The sequence below is a fragment of the Stenella coeruleoalba genome, assembly GCF_951394435.1.
Source record: "Stenella coeruleoalba genome assembly, chromosome: 10".
NCBI classification, from domain to species: Eukaryota; Metazoa; Chordata; class Mammalia; order Artiodactyla; family Delphinidae; genus Stenella; species Stenella coeruleoalba.
The window spans coordinates 58,828,193-58,847,101 of NC_137156.1; the positions used below are offsets into that span (position 1 = coordinate 58,828,193).

At 42.8% G+C, this 18,909-nt stretch overlaps 1 protein-coding gene across 3 annotated transcripts in view; it reads left to right on the plus strand.

Annotated features, from left to right (window-relative positions):
* The window catches only part of ANO10 (anoctamin 10), a 213,205-nt gene that overhangs the window by 154,346 nt on the left and 39,950 nt on the right, over positions 1–18,909 (plus strand). For all 3 annotated transcript variants that reach the window (XM_079934520.1, XM_079934521.1, XM_079934522.1), the window contains one exon: positions 603–719. In XM_079934520.1, coding sequence (XP_079790646.1) covers positions 603–719 — 117 coding nt within the window. The remainder of the gene's footprint in view (positions 1–602; positions 720–18,909) is intronic.

An 18,909-nucleotide genomic window follows, 5' to 3' on the forward strand; every position in this document is an offset into this window, starting at 1 on the left:
TCTCCATTTCTGTATACATTTCTGCCTCACAATATGTGGAGTCCGCAACACAAGGTAGCACCTTACAGTCGATCAACTCATCAATATTTATTGATTGTCATTTCATGAAAGAAACTGCACCAGACACTACTGGGGATGCAGAGGATACAAGGCACCTGTGTACAAGGCACATGCACGTTCCACGTAACTCAGCCTGAAGTACAGCACAGGGGAGGATGTTGTTACACAAAGAGCAACGTTTGGCTCTGCACACGTTGCACACTGAATACATTGGGGATTAAGACACGCATTAAAGAAAGCATTTGGTGGGAGACTTCTCAGAATAAACTTTATTTTTCACTGAGAGTAGCATATGGTATCATTTTAAGGGAATAACTGATTTTAAAAGAATAAAGCAAAGTAAGTCCATAATTCTTGAATGGGCCACAGTGGGATGGATTAAATATAACTCATGGACCTGGTTGATCTGTGATACATCCCAGGCCAGTAATTAGAAGTGACCCAAGATTAACGAGAAGGATCACGGTGTTGAGGTGCTAATTTGTCTCCTCGCCCACACGGTCTAATGTGTCCCTGTAACGTGTGCTCTTTCTTGTTTTCAGCACGCACTCCTGGCTTTGAAGTTCATCCTTGCATTTGCCATACCTGATAAGCCGCGGCATATCCAGATGAAACTGGCCAGATTGGAATTTGAGTCTTTGGAGGCACTCAAGCAGCAGGTAAGGGCAACTGTCCTGAAAATAAAAATGTATTTCTTTAGCAAATGCCAGGAAACATAAGTCAGAGAACTCACTCTCAGCTTTTACTTCAGCCTTGAAGTTACCAGTTTAAATAAGTATAGAAGATTCCAGTTTTTTAATTTTTACTTATTTATCTTATTTTTGGCTGCGTTGGGTCTTCGTTGCTGTACGCGGGTTTTCTCTAATTGCGGCGAGCGGGGTCCTACTCTTCGTTGCGGTGCGCGGGCTTCTCATTGCGGTGGCTTCTCTTGTTGTGGAGCACAGGTTCTAGGCGTGCATGCTTCAGTAGTTGTGGCACATGGGCTCAGTAGTTGTGGCTCATGGGCTCTAGAGCACAGGCTTAGTAGTTGTGGCTCACAGGCTTAGTTGCTCCGCAGCATGTGGGATCTTCCCACACCAGGGCTCGGACCTGTGTCCCCTGCATTGGCAGGCGGATTCTTAACCACTGTGCCACCAGGGAAGTCCCTCAGTTGTGTTTAGTTTTTTTAATTTTTATTTCATATTGGAGTATAGTTGATTTACAATGTTGTTTGTTTTAGGTGTACAGCAACCTGATTCAGTTACACATATCCATATATCTATTCTTTTTCAGATTCTTTTCCCATTTAGGTTATTACAGAATATTGAGCAGAGTTCTCTGTGCTATACAGTAGGTCCTTGTTGGTTATGTATTTTAAATATAGTAGTGTGTATATGTCAATCCCCAAACTCCCAGTTTATCCCTCCACCTACCTTTCCCCTTTGGTAACCATAAATTTGTTTTCTAAATCTGTGAGTCTGTTTCTGTTTTGTAAATAAGTTCATTTGTATCATTTTTTTTTTTTTGGATTCTGCATATAAGTGAGATCATATCTTTGTCTTTCTCTGACTTACTTGACTTAGTATGATAATCTCCAGGTCCATGCATGTTGCTGCAAATGGCATTATTTAATTCTTTTAATTGCTGAGTGATATTCCATTGTATATATGGACCACATCTTCTTTATCCATTCATCTTTCAATGGACATTTTGGTTGGTTCCATGTTTTGGCTATTGTAAATAGTGCTGCTATGAACACAGGGGTGTGTGTATCTTTTTTAAAAATTAATTAATTAATTAATTTTTGGCTGCATTAGGTCTTTGTTGCTGCGCGTGGGCTTTCTTTAGTTGTGGCGAGCGGGTGCTACTCTTCGTTGTGGTGCACAGGCTTCTCATTGCGGTGGCTGCTCTTGTTGCGGAGCACGGGCCCTAGGCGCGCGGGCTCAGTAGTTGTGGCACACAGGCTTAGTTGCTCTGCAGCATGTGGGATCTTCCCGGACCAGGGCTTGAACCCGTGCCCCCTGCATTGGCAGGCGGATTCTTAACCACTGCGCTACCAGGGAAGCCCCTGTTTATAGGCTTTTTGCTGATGGCCATTCTGACCGGTATGAGGTGATATCTCGTTGTAGTTTTGATTTGCATTTCTCTAATAATTAGCGATGTTGAGCATCTTTTCACGTGTCTCTTGGCCATCTGTATGTCTTCTTTGGAGAAATGTCTATTTAGGTCTTCTGCCCATTTTTTGATTGGGTTGTTTGTCTTTTTAGAGAAGATTCCAGTTGAGGATGGCATAACAAAACCAAATTCCTAATAATATGAGCAACAAATAGGTTTAAAGAACTAAACTAAGCAAAACAAAAATATTCAAGCAATGTTAAATGAAGACTAGAGCTGGCATTCAGCAAAAGAACCAGACAGAGATTTCCAAGAATCTCCCTGGGGCAGGTCCACAGTTCCCAAGTCTACCTTCTACAGAAACATTAGGGGAGGAGAAGTGAGGAATTGGAATCCTGAATAATATCTCACAGAGCACGAGAGAGAACGGGAAAGTGTGGGCAGAAGCAGCAAAAAATGCCGTGGAGGTAGAATCCTCTTCCTGATGATTTACACATTCTACCAAAGGGTCCCCCCCACCCCTGCCCCCAAAAGAAAGAGAGAATTTAAAAAGCCATGCTGGAGCTCACCATTTTGGTGATTTTCTACCTGTAACAGAATGGGAGTCGGGAGACAAAAGATCCCTAGATGCCTAGAGCTGGTCATCTGCGGTCATACATAGGAATGTAACGAATGAGAAAATCAGTAAGGCAGAGTCATCTGAGGGGACAAGCTCTGGGTCCAGGACCTCTCTGACCCACGCAGTCCTGTATGCTTCCAAACCACCTTTTACAGGAATTTTTCCTTTTATATTTGGGGAATTGGGAGAAAAAAAAACCTTGAAGAGGACCCACTCAAGCCAACCTTCTGATAGAAGCCAGGGCTCCAAGGGTGGTGCTCCAGATAGGGGAACCCCACATTGGGGCAGAACCTGACCCTGATTAGGTGGGGTGAGCCCAGCAGAATAAGACTTGTGATCAGAGTACAGAGAAGAGGGAGAACCCCGGGTCCACCGCGTTGGCTGTTCTGATGTTTGTCCCAGTGGGTGAGGAGACTGAATTAGCTGTGTTTCCTAACTGTAGGGCCTGTGGGCTCGCCAGTGTGTTTGTCTCTTAGACGGAAACGCAGCGTCATGCTCAGTAGTGAAACACCAGCAACATTCACAACAGTGTCAGGAGACCCATTATCACTACTGACGTTTAGCATGGTTCTGGAGGCGTAATCAATGTAGTTACACAAGAGGAAGAGATAAGTTCAAGGAACCCGGAAGAGGCAAAGTTATCATTACTTGAAGATTATAAGATTATGTGTCTAAAAGTCACAAGATAAATTCTTACAACAGGAACATTTGAAAAGAAGCAGGTTGTAAAGTTTGTCTAAAATCATCTGTTTCCTTTCAAAAAAATAGTAACCAGTTTGAGAATATTATTGAGAGAAAAGTCCCATTTACAGAAGAAACCAAAATAAAATCTGTAGGTGGTAATTTATGAAAACTATGTGGATAATCAACGTGAAGAATATTTTTTTAACTCTACTGGGATCAAAAGATTCAATCTTGTGAAAATGTAATGCCAAGTCAAATATATAGAAATAAACATTTGAGAATAGCAAGGAGACTTCTGAAAAAGAAGGAAAATGAGGCCTCTAGCTCTGCCGTATTAAAGTGTATTTTGAATAATTCAATCGTCGTGGTAATTAAGTCCATTTTGAATGAGGGGAGAAACGGACAGGTCAGTGGAATAGATCAGAGATTCCATAAATGGACCCAAATAAAAATAGGACTTTATGGGAAAAGTGACGTTTTATGTCAGTAGGAAAAAAGAAAGATTGTTTGTTACATGGTTTGATGATGACAAACAGTTGTTTGGGAAAATTATTACACTTGATTCGACCTCATTTCTTATGTACCTCTCTCCCCTCCACCCAGCAAAGTTCAGATGGTTGAGAAATTTAAACGTAAAAAACTTAAACCATAAAAGGTCTATTAAAAAGCATGGGTACTTCTTCCAGTGGGAAATGCCTTTCTAATCAGGACACAAATCCCCGAATTTATAAAGGAAAATATTGATACAGTAAGATACAAGAAAATTTTAAACTTCTGTACCACAGGAAAAAAAAGAAAATTGAAAAGATAAATTGGACAAACTGGGGAAATAATGTGCTCAGCTCTCACTTGGAGGAGAGGGCAGAGAGGTAGGATGGACGGGGAGGTTCCAAACAGTCTAACGTTCCTTAGACTCTGCGAGGAACACAGACTGTTATGAGGGCCTCAATGTTGAGATTCTCAGCTTAGATGAGTCCTCTTTCCTGAACATAACCGCCTGAGCGCGCTCGGGCGTCCTGCTGGTCCCTCCTGGCTGTCCATGGCCACACCTCCTCACCTCTCACAAGGATCCTTCTTCCACATTGCAGAAGGAAGCCACACCTCTCACCATTTGGAGCCCCTACTATGTGCCTTGTCCCCAGAGTTACCCCCCCAAGCAAGTAACAGAACCTTTCAAAATGGAGGTGTCGGGCTAAGCTGCATTCGATAAAGGCACCCCAATCTCCTGCCCTCCATCCCCTTAAGAAATGCATTTCCAAAATATAGCTAGAAATTTATGTTCAATGTTTATCAAAATGTGTACTCTGTTTATATAATTATTATCATTTATGCACCAGTAATAATTGTAATGATCAGTCAGTCCAGAAGAAGATTTTAAATACCTATCGTGACACTTCTGGTCATAGGGAATTTTAAAGGCTTCTTAAGTTTCAATTTTGAGCATCTAATGATTGCAGCAAAGTATTAGAAAGAGATTGATGAAGACTTTCAAGCAAAACAAAAATTTATTAAGTTAAGATTCTTTGGGAGAAGTGGAAAGAAAATGTTACTTCAAAGAAGAAAAAGAAGGAAAACCAAAATTTTTACTATTAATTCAGAGCGTGTTCATGTATCTTTTGAATGGGTGATGGTGGATATCGCGTCACTATAATGTTCAGCATTTCTTGGATATCTTTAAAAGAGTGACGTCATAGTTTATTTTTAAGTGTCAATATTTACAGTATGCTAGAAAATATATTTTTGCAACTATTTAATTTATGATGAAAATTTTAGATGTCAACTTAAAATCGTGTGGGAGGGCATTTGGCATCCAGAAATTTTAAGGGTTATGTAAGCAAAAAAAAATTTTTTTAATTGAACAGCATTGTCTCTGGAAGAGTTTTGGTAAATCAGGTTTCTCCACTGATTACATTTCTAGTGAGGTTTTAGAGATTGGGGCAGGCTGGCCATGTACACACCTTCGCTCCAGGTCAAGGCAAGATCTTGCTTCATGTTAGGAAAGCTTTCCTCTCCTCTCACTCAGGATTTCACCCTGCCATGTATCTGTCTAAAAAGCAAAGGGTCTTTCTCGATGTTGGATATGACTAACGTGTCTCTTGTTACTAAACACATTTACCTGAAAGTCCTACTTCAGAGCTGTCATGTTTGCTTTGGAGGGACTGGTGGATATTAGTGTTTACTATGGATGTGACTAAATAACCTCCCAAGTCATCTCAGCTCCTAGGTTCCCGTATCTTCAGATATACCCCACCTGACAGTAAAGCAAAGTCCAAGGTCGACGACAAGTTTTGTTTACGGTCATCTTCACTGGGAAATGAAACATTAACCAAAATTCTATCTTATATTATATAAAAAGAAAAAAAATCTAAGTGATCTTAAGTCTCTTTGGGGTGTTTTCTCCTGAGGACATAGATGTGATTCTCTGATTGACGTCCCCTTCTAAGAAAACGTGATTCTGGTGCCGATTTTGCTGTTAAGGTTCTGGTGGGACAGAGATGTCCAATATGTGTCCACTCAGTATATTTATCAAATGCCTCCATAGAAGGGTGTTCCTGGCTTGTGCTAATAAGTGACTTAAACTTGTGCACATGCAGCTCCAGTGTCTCGGATCCATCAAGTAGGCAGGAGGCCATGATGAGTACTTGTGGTTTCCTAGGGCCTTGACTGCAAACCCAGGAAAAGCTTTCCTCTTCCCACTTACCGCCACTGCTTGTTTTTGTTAAAATTACAATCTGAGAATAAAAGGTCCAGAGTAAAACCTGGACAGAAGGTCTTCTTTTGCTCACTCTGTCTCTCCTGCGGGCCCAGGGCTTTGCTGCATGGTTGACACTGCTGCCCGAGCCACCCAAGTTCATGCTGCTGCCAGTCAGAGACAAAGATTTGCTTCACATTTCCTCTTCAGTCTCACGGTTCAGAGGTCCTGAAAAGTCTGAAAGGTCCTAGGTATGGAAGGTCACCCACTTTGTGCTTTTCGAAAACGCAAATTCACTGGCGTGTCTTCAGTTTACTTGCTCAACTAGTGGCATTTCTAGGATATAGAATTTTTTCTTTGCTTTTTATTTATTTTTTTTTTAACTCTGACATTTAACTATCTGCTTTGTAAACCAGTGGAGCCTCACCTCACGGGGCTATTCCCATGGACCAAAGGCAGAGAGAGCTTCTGCCACGTCTTCTGGTCAGTTGTGGACCGTGATCAAAAATGGAGTCACGGAAAACATATTTAAGAATAGATCCCATGAATGCCTAGCCTGTCCCCAGACTCCTTCACTGTTAGGTGACTAGAAATTGATGACAAGCTTGTCAATAGAAATGATTACTCATGAATAATTACTGTATTATGTTGAATTTGTCTTTGAATTGCTACCTTTCAACTCAGTTCCCATTTTATGGACAGAATGTGATTGGGAAATGTAAGTCATTGGACAGTTCTTAAATCAGGCTGTGCATCTTGAAAGTAGAACTTGCAAAAAATGCATGAGGCCGGGCCACACACCATGAAGACTGGTCCCCTGAAACTCCAGTGGAGCCCAGATACCTACATTTTCAAAACTCCTCCCATTGCTCCACACCCCTTCCCTCAACCCCTACCTCCCAGCAGAGATGGATCCCAAGCGCCGTCAGGTGAGCAAGTTCTGGGCCAAGTCCTGCCACAGGGAATGAGTTGGGTAGTGTCTTTGCACCTCAGCTTTTTTGTTTTATAAAATGAAGGTCAGCGGGAAGGGCCAGAAATGTACGTGTTTGACCCAGCACCCAAGTGATTCCAATGCAGGAGCCGTGGAGCCCACTGCGGGAAGTGCTCTGTGGTCCTGGCTATTCCTCCAGCTCATGGCAGGGAGGGGGCCGTGGTGAGTGTGGGAAAGAACATGGAGAGGAAGGGTACCCAGGGCAGTTATTTTTTCAGTGTCAGATGGGAAACTGTGGCATTTCTAAATATATAAGCAAATGAGATATACTTGAAGGTGAGAGGCGAACTGGGGAAAATAAAATTGTTTGCTTTGCAAAGGGCATTTTCAAATGATTAGACTTCAGTTAGTGAGACCTTTACAGAGAATTCTAGACAGTAAATATCATCCTAGTGATGCCCTTTTATTTCTTTTCAAATTGATGTATTCAGCTCTCAGTAGTTTTAAGATCCAGTTAAAAATAGAAAGGAGTCTTATCCAGGTACCATTTGCTCCCTGGATGGCCTGGAGCACAAGGACACAACATCTTCAGTACAGCCATACCTCTGGGCAGCCAGCCCTCTCGGGAGCCAAGCACCCACAGAGGCCAGGGAGCTGGTCCAGATGGAGCCTTTGAGAAAGAGAACAGCCTCAGAAGTCAGTTGAAAGAACAGATAAGGACTCTAAGAAGACACCACATCGCGAATTATGGCCCTCAAGGGCTTCCAATCAAACGTGAGACCCTTGACCAGCAAGCCCGTTGGGCCAGCCTACATTATGTAATGTCTTTGTTTTCTAGGGTTAAGTATATTTAAACTATTTCCAACATTTCCCAAGAGCTTCTGAAGCTTTCTTTCCCTGCCTATTTGTGCTCTCAAGTTATGGTAGCTAGATACACATTTTTAATGGAAAGTTAGGAGTTTCACAACATAGAATGAGGATGCTAAAGTATTTGACCTTTCAATATGTAATCACATGTTGATCTGCCAACTTGTAGTTCGGAATGAAATCTTGAATCCAGATAAAGAATTGGCTTCTGAGAAAGCCAGTGGCAGCCAGTGCCGGAGCCTCGGTCCTTGGGGAGGGAATGGTTCATTTCCCAGGGCCTCCAGTCAGCCCCCGCCTAGTAAGCTCAAAATAAAGGTAAACTGAAGTCCACAGTGTTGCCAGAGTTCAAGTGGTCCCTCTAAGCTGGCGTCTCCCTCTCTCCTGTGTCGGGAGTTTGTCTCACAGCCCTCTGCAGCTTCAGGGCAAGTGGCTTGACCCTCCTGTTTCATAATCTCCCCAAACAGTCCTAGCACACGTGGGCAGAGTGAGGCTGCAGTGACACAGCATAAGACACACAGTGTGAAACAGGGCAGCGGCGGGGAGATGAGTTTGGTGCTGGAGGAGGAGGACCACCTCAGGCTTGAGTGCCCTGCATCACTGGGCAAACTAGGAGGGAATTCTGGGATAAAATGGTACCATAAAACCTTATAAACATCACCCAACAAATAAATGCCTCATAGGAAAAAAAAAAAAAAAAAAAAAACCAGATGGGATGGCAAATCAGAATTGCACCTTTGCAGCAGTCCTACCTGTTTTCATGACCCGAACACAGCCGGGCAGTAACGATGACAGGGGCGGTAACAGATGGCACGCAGTGGGAGGGCACGTGAGCCAGGCACCATTCTAAGCCTTCCGCGTGGGCTGTGACTCCTAACAGCAGTTCTCGGAGGTGGGGTCTGTTAGCCATTTATTTGCACTTGATTTTTCACACAGTAGATTTCTCTCTAATTCATAAATGATAACTGTCTTCAAAGTGATTAATGCACCAACAAATACTGGCTCCTGTGCGCCTCCTGAGTCCCTTCTGCTGTCACTTCTTTTTTTTTTTTTTAACATCTTTATTGGAGTATAATTGCTTTACAGCGTTGTGTTAGTTTCTGCTGTATAAAAGAGTGAATCAGCTGTATGTGTACATATATCCCTGTATCCCCTCCCTCTTGCGTCTCCCTCCCTATCCCACCCCTCTAGGTGGTCACAAAGCACCGAGCTGATCTCCCTGTGCTATGCGGCTGCTTCCCACTAGCTGTCTATTTTACATTTGGTAGTGTAGATATGTCCATGCCACTCTCTTACGTCGTCCCAGCTTACCCTCCCCCCCGCCCCGTCTGCTGTCACTTCTCCCTTACTTTTGGGTCTAGCAGGATTGCACTGCTCATGGATCCCCCAAGCACCCCTGCTGTAGCGTAACCCTGACCACCCAGACACCTCTTCTCCACCGTCAGTGGCATAGACCCTCCCTCCTCGGGAGAGCGGCCCTCTGCTGTGTGACAGAGGGTCCTGGTGCCCATTTCTGTGTATCCGCCCCTCTGCCCTTGGCCAGGTGATGCCTTCCTCACCCCTGCGTCTCCTCACCCAGCACAGGGCCTGATGCCCAGTCGACTCTGACTAAATCTCCACTTAATCAAACTGAGTTTGTTGACTCATACATAGTTCAGAAGCTAATATATTAAGTAAATGACAAATGATGTCCTTGGACAAAAAAAGAGGAATCTTAAAATAGGTACTCGGGCAAAAATGGAAACAGTTAGGTCATATTCCTTTCTGGGATCACTAGGGAAGAGAATGCATTCTGAGGAATTACATATGAGCACTTTAGAAGGACTCTATACGTAGCCTTGATGAAGCACGAATCCTATTTTTTTTTTTAAAGACTGTGATTGATATCAGTAAAAAAGGGTGGCTCCCAAAAGACCATAAAATAACCCCAAATCAAGCCAGATAGAATTCTAAAGTAGTTTGTACTTTGCACAGATTCAGACTCTGGAACAATCCTGTCCTTACCACTGTTGGTTAGGGTTTTCTTTTCTCTGTGTCTTTTGTTTTCACTAGAGAAAAAATGATTTAAGGTTCACGGCGGCATCCAGACGTTAAAGTGAGATGCTTCACTAAAAGCTCTAGAAAGCCTCTGATCACTTTTGTCTCCCTAGTAAACAATCTGTATAAATTGCTACTTATCTCATCCCCCTGGCCTTCTAGGCAAAATTTAAAATTTGTGTAAGACATGGCCAAATTAGAACCAGATTCATTTTCACTTGTGGAAATTCCTGAAAAGGACATGAAACAGAATAAAGTGTAGCATTTTCCTAGTCACCATAGGAGTAGATGAGAAACAGTGTGGGCAGAAGGGGCCTGGGAGCAGAGATCTATTCCACAGAGAAGGGCCTCAGGTTCACTGTATGGTGGAAGGGATGCCCTGTGCTTTGGACCATGTATACATATGTCATTAAAATATGTCTGTATTTGTAAAGAAAAAAATTCACCCTATAATAAATTATTCTAGAGATTTCAGAACGCTTAAGGCTATATGTTTAAGAAGAAAAGAAAGATACATTCTGGTAAGTTATTCAAAGTTCTAAAAGTTCCAATCTCAGATTCTGTACTAGATTAGTAATTACATTGCCTTGAGGGCTGATGTGTGTGAGAGCAGGTCTTCCTTCTCCAGGTAAGTGCGTGAGCTGTTAGTTATGCATCTATTTAACTTTTTTTAAATATATATACCAAATGTTCTGAGATATTAAAAGACTATATTTTTGGCTTCATCAAGATCAAAGATATTTGTCTGTGACTACAGACTAGAAGCATCTTAGAGACAGGATTACTCCAGACACAGAATTCATACTTGTTGAATGAATGAACTTGTCAAATGAATGAGTCAGTAATTAGATGATGGGTCACAGCCCCATCCCTTTGTGCCTTTTTCTGTTATTAAATTCTAGTCCTTTGGCTTTGAAGTTGTCCTCTGTGTGTTAGATTTGAGACTGAGGAAACCATCATTGAGTACTTATAGTGTGGCTTTTTTTAAAATTACTTTCATTTTTAATTACTAGTAAATTGTTAAAATGGAAAACCTCTTTTTAAGTATAATAAATAATATTCATTCCCATGGATTTCCAATGCTACAGCATCTCAAGGATATGATTAAATATTACTGTATCATGTAATGAATGTAAACCTAAGAGATTGGACTGAAAAGATAGTGATTGATAGACTAGGAAATTTAGCCTTTAAAGTAAATCCCTAAGAACAGCACATATAGTGATTTGCTTCTTTCTCCTAAGAACAGAATGCAGAAAGCAAGAAATGTTTAGATTTAAGAACTTTTTGAAATACTGTTTTCCATTGATAATGGCTCTAAGAACATAAGTAGTAAATTCTACTGAATTCATAATAAGTCAAAATTAAAATACAGGTATTAAAATTCAGCAACAGATACTGAGTACATGCTATGATCAAAGCACAAAAATCGGAAGTATCAGAAATTCCCGTCATTCATATAATTGTCAAATGGTAGAGTTGAAAAGCTTTACAGAAAAATCCTGTCCCAAACGCTGATTGTACAGACTAAGGAAAGGGTCATTAACTGTGGGTGTTGGCTTCCAACATGGTCCCCAATGATCCCCGCCTCCTAGTGTTTACACCCTGTGGAGTCCCATCCCACCCTCTATCTTGGTTGGTCTGTGTAATCAATAGAGAACTGTAGAAGTGTTGGCATGTCTCTTCTGAGGCTAGGTCATAAGAAAAACACTGTGGCTTCTGCCTTCTTCTCCCTCTTGGATCACTTGTTCTTGGGAAGTTAGCTGTCATGTCGCGAGGACACTCAGTGTTAGAGGAGGTCATCCAGAGGTCATGACTGCTGGTCGGCCCCAGAGATGGACATAGGCAAGCAAGGCTCCTTACCCCCTCCCCTGTCCTTGCGGTGTACGTTCTGCCCACCATTCCCACACTAGGAGCTCTTTCAAGGACGTAGCCCTGAAGGAGTGATTTCTTGTTGAGACCATCTTGTGCATGGCACTGAACCCAGTTAAGGCCACTATATAAACTTTTAAGGTTCTGGTGGGCTGGTGCAGAGATCTACTTGTGTTACGGTCGCCCGAGACAAGTCTTTTATATAAGTCCCTTTGTTTATTAAAACTGCCCCCTACCAGTCTGGAGTCTCTTTCTTCAGTCTCTCCTTGCCCTCCACTTGAGGGTGCGTTTCGAATTTCACCTGAGGGACTCCTGAGATTGCAAACCAACACTCAAGCCACCAGTGGAGAGGCCCACATGACTGGGAACATGAGCAACCACCAACGACCGCGTGAATGAACCATCTTGGAAGCAGATTCTCTAATCGAGGGGTTGGCAGACTTTTTCTGTAAAGAGTCAGATAGTAAATATTTTAGGCATGTAGGCCATAGAGTCTGTTTTGCAACTACTCAGGCCTGCTATTGTAGTGCAAAAGCAGCCGTGGGCAATATGTAAATGAAAGGGAGCGGCTGTGTTCCAATAAAACTTTATTTACAAAAACAGGCAGTGGGCCAGATTTGGCCTATGGACTGTATCTTGTCATCCCCTCCTCTAGCCTCAGTCAAGCCTTCAGATGACTGCAGTCCCTCTGCCTGTGTTCTGACTACAGCTTCATGAGAGGTCTTGAGCCAGAGCCCCCCAGCTGCTTCCAAATTCCTGAGAATAAATACTGTTTTAAGGCACTAAATTTTTGAGTAATTTGTTACACAATAGTAGATAACTAATGCAATAATAGGTAACTAACCCAGTAAAGAAGGTTGACTGACAGATGAGCCAACTCTGTGAGTTGATAATTGTTGAAGCTAGGTGGTGGGTAGATCCATGGAGTTTCATTATATTATTCTCTCTACTTTTGTGTAGTAAAAGGTTAAAGGGGTAAAAAAAAAAAAAAAAAAACAGAAAAAGAAAAGCTGTTAGGTAATTGTCTAAAATCAGAGCAGCAATAAATCCTGAAGCCTGTGCTACACACCCAGGTCTCTGGCTCTGAACCCTGTGTTCTCTTGGCCCCCTCTTCCTGCGTAAAGAGCAACCAGCAACGCTTTAGCTGTTTGCCTGTATTTTTCCATCAGTTGTTTACTGCCCTAGTACCTCCAACTTAATATCCAAGATCGTTCTTTGGATTTTTGCCATTGCTGTTGTTGAGCCATCTTTGAGACTTCTACACTTCTTTATCCCTCTTTCCACTGTAGACTTTAAAATCAGTCATTACTTAGAGAGGGAGCCTTGTTCAAAGATCTACAGAGTCCAGCCTCGGTGTGGCCTGGGCTGTAATAATACTTACATGTTACCTTCTTATTGAGCTTGGCTGTCAGCGGAGCACTAGCAAATCCGTTCTCTTAATGAATCCTAACACAGCCTGGGAGGGTAGGCCTGGCAGGTTTCACTCTAGCATTTTACAGATGAGGAATCGGAGAGTCAGCAAGTTTAAGTGATCAGACAAAATCCAGCTGGGTGCACAATCTGGCTTCTAGCCCAGTGTTCTTTCTTCCTGCCTCTCCCGTGCGTAAGGAGAAACAGGTAGAATTTGACTTCAGATAAAATCAAGTCACCGTGTGAAAGTGCGCCGCACAGGGCTTGGCACATAGTAGGTTCTCAGTGAGTTTACCTTCCCTTTAAAATCCCTTTGAGGGCTTCCCTGGTGGCGCAGTGGTTGAGAGTCCGCCTGCCGATGCAGGGGACACGGGTTCGTGCCCCGGTCCGGGAAGATCCCACATGCCGTGGAGCGGCTGGGCCCGTGAGCCATGGCCGCTGAGCCTGCGCGTCCCGCAGTGGGAGAGGCCACAACAGTGAGAGGCCCGCGTACCGCAAAAATAAATAAATAAATAAAAATCCCTTTGAAATTGGAAATCACCCTGATGGGGTTTTAATTGGCAGTATAAATAACTTAATGTGTTAGCTACATGAAATAGATACTTGAAATAACTTGTCTTTTGATTTACTGCATTGATCCCCAAAATGGTTCATGTGTTGGATTAAGAGAATGGGTCTAGATTATTCTGTTCCTGCAGTTCCCTAGGATAACCATGAAATAAGATTTAGTGTTGGATTTCGAACATCTTATGCTTTCTGTACATTTAACCAGATGTCCTTGGTGATGACATTTACAAATGAGATAAAATTTTGTGAACAGGCGAAGAAAGTGGTAGGAGAGCAAAGAGCAGAATACCAGACCTGATAAAATGCAACTGAATGACGAAATTCAGTTCAACAGGACATCATCTTCTCTTTCCTGTTTCTTTTCAAAAATCTTTTTAATGTTGTGTTTTCCTATCCTAAACACGTGGTTGGGAGGAAATGAATTTTCCCCCCATAAATGTTTGAGTTTTAATTTCCTTCCTTCCCCCTCCTCCCTCCTTGTCTCCCCTCCTTCCTCCCTCTTCCTTCCTTCCTCCCTTCCTTTCTTTCTTTCTTTCTTTCATTCTTTCTTTCTTTCTTTCTTTCTTTCTTTCTTTCTTTTTCTTTTCTTCCTTCCTCCTTCCTTCCTTCCTTCCTTCCTTCCTTCCTTTCTTTCTTTCTTTCTTTCTTTTTCTTTCTTTCATTCTTTCTTTCTTTTTCTTTTCTTTCTTCCTTTCTCCCCCCTTTCTTCCTTTCTTTCTCTTTCTTTCTTTCTTTCTTTTTCTTTCTCTCTCTTTCTTTTTTCTTTCTTTCTTTCTTTCTTTTCTTCCTCCCTCCCTCTCTCCCTCCCTTCCTTCCTTCCTTCCTTTTCTTTCTTTCGACAGTCCTTTCAGATAGAGTCTACAAGCACTTGCTATCTGCCAGGTAACTTTGTTATCAGGGCTATAACTTTTAATTCTTCATCCCCCCCACCCCCCACTCCAATTTGGAGAAAAAGATCTTTTATTCGTTATTTGGAAAATAAATGAATCTTAAGTTTCTCTCCAGTTCTTCGTTCAAGTTGCTTAAAGCAATGTCCACGTGGATAGATTTGCAGGCTCTTTTGTTTGAATTGTCTTGGAAAAAAAATGATAGGCATATTTTTAATTTGCAAGTCTGGTTTTAGTCACAGGCACTAGAGAAAATGAGCTGCCAGATGTCTGGGAAGCACAACTCCAACCCCGTCTACTTTCACATGTGATAAATATTGTTTTGGTTAGAGACAGAATAAATCCAGGTTGCTTTTTTTTGACTTCTTGGACTAATGGGTTCACCTTTTTTTAAGGTATGTTGTAGAAAACCATTTGCAGAAACATCAATCTAGGTTATTTAAACTTTATTCAGGATAGCTGTGAACAAATCAGTTCTGAGAAAATGATGTATGATTAAACAATTACAATCAGAACAATTCACTAAGGAATTGTCATTTTTACTCACAGTGTGTACCAAAACGTTGACCTTAAATGAAGCATTTAGGACCTCTGAGGACATAAAAGGTGCCAGGAGCAGGACGGGTGGTTTGCATGCCTTGGGTGTTACGAGAACAGCTTTTGGAATCAGGTATACATGTCTCAGGAATCCCAGCTTTACCATTACTGAGTAACCCTGGGCAAGTTACCAAACCTTCCTGGGCCTCAGTTTGATCCTCTGTAAAATGGGCATAATGACAGGAACAAGCACATGGGGTGAGCAAGTAGAGGGAGGCCCAGGCCAGCACCTCTAAGTCTGTGGCTTTTCTACCATTTTCCACCATAGAGCAAATAGGTATAAATAACAGAATTCTTAATTGAGTGCAACGCAGAAGTTCTTGACCATTAGGAAATAAAATCCTCCTTTTTAAAATTCTATCTGTGGAGATCTTGCATAAGAGAAGTAACTACCTTCTTTGGAGATTTCCCTGCTTTCTGGCAATGAGCAGTCTCAGATCCCTCCCAGCCTTCTGATTCCTTAAAAATAGTTGCTATCCAGCTATATTTTAACCCCAAGCAGGTCATACTGAAATGCTAATCAACCAAAACTAATTAGGATTTTGAGTGAATTCTGGAAATGAAGAGTGCTGGCAGGTTACTGGACGGTGGCCTTCCTTCAGAAATTACAGTGGGGCTCTCCTTGAATGGTTCTTCTTGGGCTCACGCTTGAAAGGATAAGTCTTTGCTCTTTCCGTGGCAGAATTCACTGAGTAGTAGATGTGAAATAAATTAGAGCCTAGAGTTTGTAACAAGAATAATGATATTAGTTCAACGTGATAGAAGTTGATAGAGCCCCAGGTATAGTATTCTGTAGAATCTTTGCGTGCATGTCAGTCGCTATTTGCCTTTCTTTTGCCTCCTCCTCTCCCACTCCCCATCTTCATCTCTTCTATTTTCTTTTTTCTTTCTGTTTTCCAAGAAAGGAAAAGGGCGCAGTGCACAGAGTAGCCATTCTTTGAATTTGATGTTGTCCAAATACCCTCCTTTCAGCCTTCGTTCTTCGTCCTTGTGTTACTGTTTGCATCCTCATTTTTTGGCTTCGTTTCCTTTTAGCAAATTATCCTGCTTTTCCTTCCATTTATCTTCTCATGTGCTCATGCATCCCTTTTTATTCTGCTGGCTCTATCTTCCAACCTTCAAAGCACTTGGTCTCACACCCTTTCCCGGGATGGCCACAGGCCCGGAGGTCTGTGCTGTCAGCTGGCCTTCCCGCTGGGGAAGCTCTCTGTTGAGCATCACGTCCCTCACAAAGCCTGGCCTCTCTGAATGGTGCGGGGGCGTGGGGTTGGGGGGCTTCAGAGCCCTTCCATCTCAGCTGCCAGCGGCCCACGCTGGCCAGGTGTGCTCGGTGAAGCCCTCCCAGTGCCTCCGATCCCCCCGGGGGCCAGGGGGACATACAGGCTACTTTCCTGGTAAGAGCAGGTGGGTTGAAAATGGATCTGATTCAGACCCTGCGGTCAGGGATGCAGCCCTACAGCCAGTTTAACTCACTGTTCTCTGAAGAAAATGGTCTGCCTCTGTCAATGATCATAAACGAATTCACTTTTAAATGCTGCCACATTAGATGGCAAACAAGGAGCTTGTCTTTAATTGAACTGGAACCTAAAAGTACATGCATTCTACGGGGGAGAAAACTCTCTGCGCATCCTACCCTGTGACCTCTTTTATAGACAGAGATAGGCACAGAAAAGTAGAAAGTAGGATGAACGAGAAACAAAAAGTGGAGCATTTGAGAGCTCTACCAGAAGTTGCCTCCTGCCGTGTCTAGACTGTTGTAATCCCAAGTACAGGCCTTTTTTATGACTCTAGCATAGTAAAGATTTTGTTTGAGATCACAGTGCACATAATTTTCATTGTTCAAACAAGGCAGGGAATAAAGACAATTGTTTGCCTTGTGTATGGCTTCTTTCATTTGATCAGAAGAGAGGACTCTCACTGTGACTGAGAAGTGATGCCAGAAGGCCTCACCATAGACACAAGCGGTCGATTGAGAAGGGCTGAGTGCCCTCCAGAGCTGGAACTGTGGGCTCCGTAGGGCTGGCTGGGAAGTGGGCTGGCGCCCGGGCCACTGTCTGTTCTCAGCCGCTATCAGCAGTCACGCCTGAAGCGGCAGAAACCACCAGGAGTCTGGGCTGCCATCTCTCGTGGCCTCCTTTCCACGTTCTCTTAAAACTCCCTGCTGCAGCATGTCTGATGTGCCACGTTACCCGCCACTCCTTAGCCTCCCTCAGATTCCTGTTCAAGCCATGTGTTCTTGGTTGGAGGGTGGATACGCGGTAATGAATTAGTATTGCTGTGTGAGGGCAGAGTGGGTTTGATTTTCATTCACGTTTGCTTGTGTGACCTGGTTGCTTTTCCATCCCTGGATTCAGGAATCTTCCTTAAGCCGTCAGTCATCAGCTTGTGACAGCCCAGGTGGCCCTGTTATTTGGACTTGTCAGTTTAAAATACACACACATGGGAATTCCCTGGCGGTCCAGTGGTTAGGACTCTGCGCTCTCACTGCCAAGGGCACGGGTTCAGTCCCTGGTCAGGGAACTGAGATCCCACAGGCTGCTCAGTGCGGCCAAAGAAAAGAGCTCCACTCTTGCCAACGCCCTGGGCTTCTCACTTAATCTGCCTTCGCCTTGTCGGGCACCTATTTGCATTCGGAGACTCAAAGTAATTAGTCCTCAGCTGGAAGACTGTTGCCAGAATCAGTGTGATCTGCTTTTGAAGGGCTGGACATAAAATGGGGAGGCAAGTTTCTCATACAGGAGAATTACCGGACAAGAAGGTAGTATGGCCCCAGAGTGGCCTGTGCGACCCTTTGATTCTTAATGTAGCATCCAGTAAATCCTGGATTGACGTCTTAGTCACACTGCATTTATGCCTTTCTGGCTTTCCGGAGCCAGCTCCCTTCCAGCATGACTACATGCAAGTGTAATAGCAAATCAAAGCACTTATTGCTTAAGGCTGTAGACGTGATGGTTGAGGTAATAATTGGTTTTCAGTGCACACACCAAAAAAGTGTACACATACCGGCAATCTGCTGAAGAACCTTGTCATGCTGATGTTACAGAACGTTTTTTTACAGGGAAACCAGTAAGGAAGGTGTTAGCTTCTGTTTATCATATCAGAGAAGAGTTATTCTTCAGACCCCTTGGAATCATATTCTCCACCTGGAAACAGTCACAGAAAACATCTTTTTCACAAATATAGCCCTGTTGTACTCAAAGTACATTTTTTCATGCAACTAAACGCAGCAGGCTGGTGTAAATTTTTCTGCACGTTCAGTATTGGATGAGGCTAATAGGATGTAGTGGGCTTGGTAATGTTCCCATCTTGCTAGTTATATAAACGGGACCCTCATTGAAAAGGCACAGTGTGTTTTCTTATGGTTTTGAAGAGCACATCAAAAATAGTTTACTATGCTGCAGGCTTGGAATGTCTATTTTTTTTTAAGAGAATATAAATGCAGAAGGACTCAGAATATTGCAGTCACAGAAGGTTCCCTTGTAATCTAGGTAATGAAATTCAAGTAGTATTGCCCTGCAGAATCAGATATGGGGCCAGCAAGAAAATGTTAATGTTTTAAAATACATTTTAAAATGACAGTAATAGGATATATTTA